At 48.4% G+C, this 3,242-nt stretch overlaps 1 protein-coding gene across 1 annotated transcript in view; it reads right to left on the bottom strand.

Moving 5' to 3' along the window:
* Positions 1 to 491: 491 nt before the first annotated feature.
* lonrf2 (LON peptidase N-terminal domain and ring finger 2) overlaps positions 492 to 3,242 on the bottom strand; it is an 11,008-nt gene continuing 8,257 nt past the window's right edge. Inside the window, exon 11 of the mRNA XM_062527469.1 lies at positions 492 to 2,545. Coding sequence (XP_062383453.1) covers positions 2,387 to 2,545 — 159 coding nt within the window. The 3' untranslated portion in view covers positions 492 to 2,386. The remainder of the gene's footprint in view (positions 2,546 to 3,242) is intronic.

Raw genomic sequence — 3,242 nt, 5'->3', positions numbered from 1 at the left:
TTGACTGTTTGACTGAGTATTGCTGGGAGATAAGAACTCAATCCTAAATCCTGAAAAAAATAAATATTGTATTCCACAACATTACTGCTGTTTATTGTATACTTATCATTCTGCTCAGGCTGTTAGTCATGAAGATCTGTGATGAATCAACTCATTACTGCTCCCATGTGGTATCAAGATGTTACTGCAGGATTGGCAAGGCTGAATGCTGGCCTAAAATGTAGGCTAGGCCCTAAATGGTCTTCCTCAGAGGATGGTGCGCAGATGGTCAATTTCTAAAGTACAAAATCCCCAGACACTTGATATATACTAATAGTGATTACTTTAATTATGGTCACTGCTGAGCTGACAACTCATCCTATAAAAAAGAGAGACCCTGGATAGGTTATTCTACAAAATATTGATTTTTATACCCTGAATAAGAAAGAAGCAAATATCCACCGAAGAAAAAGAAGGGCAAAAAAGAAAATATACCAGTGAAACACTTTCTTCTCAAATACAAAATAACTTTATTTTCATCATATTTTAAATGTACAAACTTGGATGAAAAAATGCAGCATTTGTGTACCATCCCTAAACACACAAGGGTTGATGAACATTTGTGTACCATCCCTAAGCACACAAGGGTTGATGAACACAGAGATTAAATCGTGCACAATCACAAACAGAATAAACAAATGCACACGGTAGAAAAATATTTAACAAAGAAAAGAGAAAAGGCCTCCAATTGTACATCAATCCAATCACAAACAACTGGCAAACCAAAACAGACATATACGTAAACTACAGTACACATACATTTATATCAATTACACACACACATACATACACACACACACAAAAGAAAGTGACTTCCACGCATTGACAAAGCTCTGACTCACACAGGGTCCATACAGAGAAAGACTGCACTTACAAAACCACTCAACGGACACTAATCTTACTTAAGGGTGGACACAGCATGGGAACGCTTGGGCCCCCATGCTTAAGAATGTTTGCTACGTACTCGAGTTCAAAAGGTAGGTCATCATAACGTTAAGGCCTCTGATTCTTTTTCTCTCTCTCAGTGGCGTGGAGTTTACACCCGCTCGGTCTCTAGTGACGACTGTAGAGTGAAGGACAACAAAGCATTGCTCTTCCAAAATGAGACGTGTAGAACGGGTGTGTTGGGCGGCACCGTATAGGTGTGTGCGTGTGTGTGAAGCACTGAGCCACAGAGAACCAAGTCCAGTTACATTCAGAGCATTTCTCTGGCATGTACGCCGCGCAGAGGCGCGGTCTCCGTCCAACCGGGTCAAAATGACCACTCCTCACCTGTGGCATCCCATAATGAGAGCCAGTGGGCTGGGCGATGAGTGGTTGTCAACACAAGTTCACTTCCTGTTTTAAGACTGTCAATTAAAGCTGCAGAGAAAGAGAGTGAAGTCATTGAGGAGAAGAAGGAAGCGTTTTGATTGGCTATGAACTACCAGGGCGCTGTGCACTTGTACAGATGCTGCCGTGATGTGCGAGGAGCCTCGTCAAACCCAACGGCCGCTACTCTAACCGGGAGGGTGTGTGTGTGTGTGTGTGTGTGTGTGTGTGTGTGTGTGTGTGTGTGTGTGTGTGTGTCCGCGTGATCAGGCTCGGGGCCCAGTTCAGTTCCAGGGCTACAGGGCCTCCTGGCGCACTACTGCAGCAGAGCGAGAGCTGTTGAGGTGGAGAGCTCCGTCTCCAGGGGTCAACTGCTCGGTCTCCAGGGGTCAACTGCTCCGTCTCCAGGGGTCAACTGCTCCGTCTCCAGGGGTCAACTGCTCCGTCTCCAGGGGTCAGCTGCTCGGTCAGAGTGAAAGAGCCACCCCGTTGTGCGTTAGAGGAGCTTGGGTACGGGCCGGTGCAGGTCTGCCAGGGTGTGCGTGTGTGACAGGAAGAGGAAGAGAAGGTGGTGAGGTGAGGTGCTCCCAGGTTACCAAGGTGACCGGGGCCACGCTCAGACACAGGCTCAGACGACAGGCTCACTTCAGCTGCTACGGTGCCATGACTTCATTCTCCCGCGGGGAGAGCGGGCGCGCTGCGTGTCGCCATGGGAACGCTCGGGAGTCCTACGGAGACGCCTCCGAGGGTCAGCGTTAGCTGGACGACAGGAGAGGAGCTCCTCTGAGCCGCTCTGCGGAGCCCTCATTTGGTCATTTGGAGAGAAGAAGCAGCAACTGGAGTGGCAGAACTGTGGAAGAGTCCAGAGGGTTCCCGGAGGGTTCCGGAGGGTTCCGGAGGGTTCCGGTCTCAGACCTGCCACCTGAGGTACCCCTCTCTGCTCCTCCTGGACAGGGCCAATGAGAGGAGCGGAGAGGAGAGGAGCGGAGCGGAGAGGAGAGGAGCGGGGCGGGGGGGGTGGGCTGAGGGTCAGAGGTTACCGCGGGCGTTTGCGGGTGACGAAGATGAGGACCCTGCGGATGGCGATGAGGCGGTCCTTGAGGGCGGTCATGGCCAGGATGGTCAGCTGGGCCCGGTTCTCCAGCGGCAGCACGGCCAGCAGCCACCAGCACCACGCAGGCCCACTCAGGTTGCCCTGGAGACAGAGGAGAGAGGAGGGACGAGGGTGAGTGCCGCTCAGTCTCCAGCAGTGGGGAATGGAGTTAGCCTGCTCTGCTAGTCACAGACCTTAAGATCCCTAAGTTAATACATCAGTATTACACTGCAACAACATGGACTTGTGCAGATCTTTAGATGGCTTTTTATTTCTTTACTTCAGCCCTCATCAAACGGTGTATTACTGACTACAAGAGTAAATGATCCAACTGTTTCCATGGTTATAAGTGTGGAATAGAAGCTAACTGTTTCCATGGTTATAAGTGTGGAAATATAAGCTTACTGTTTCCATGGTTATAAGTGTGGAAATAGAAGCTAACTGTTTCCATGGTTATAAGAGTGGAATAGAAGCTAACTGTTTCTATGGTTATGTGTGGAATAGAAGCTAAGTGTTTCCATGGTTATGTGTGGAATAGAAGCTAAGTGCTTCCATGGTTATAGAAGTGTGGAATAGAAGCTAAGTGTTTCCATGGCTATAAGTGTGGAATAGAAACTAAGTGTTTCCATGGTTCTAGAAGTGGAGTAGAAGCTAAAGGTTTCCATTCTTAGAAGTGTGGAATAGAAGCTAACTGTTTCCATGGTTACAAGTGTGGAATAGAAGCTAAGTGTGTCCATGGTTACGAGTGTGGAATAGAAGCTAACTGTTTCCATGGTTATGAGTGTGAAATAGAAGCTAA

The sequence above is a fragment of the Sardina pilchardus genome, chromosome 23, assembly GCF_963854185.1.
Source record: "Sardina pilchardus chromosome 23, fSarPil1.1, whole genome shotgun sequence".
In the NCBI taxonomy this organism is placed as follows: Eukaryota; Metazoa; Chordata; class Actinopteri; order Clupeiformes; family Clupeidae; genus Sardina; species Sardina pilchardus.
The sequence above is the reverse complement of the archived record's forward strand: the minus strand, read 5'-3'. Positions and strand labels throughout refer to the sequence as shown.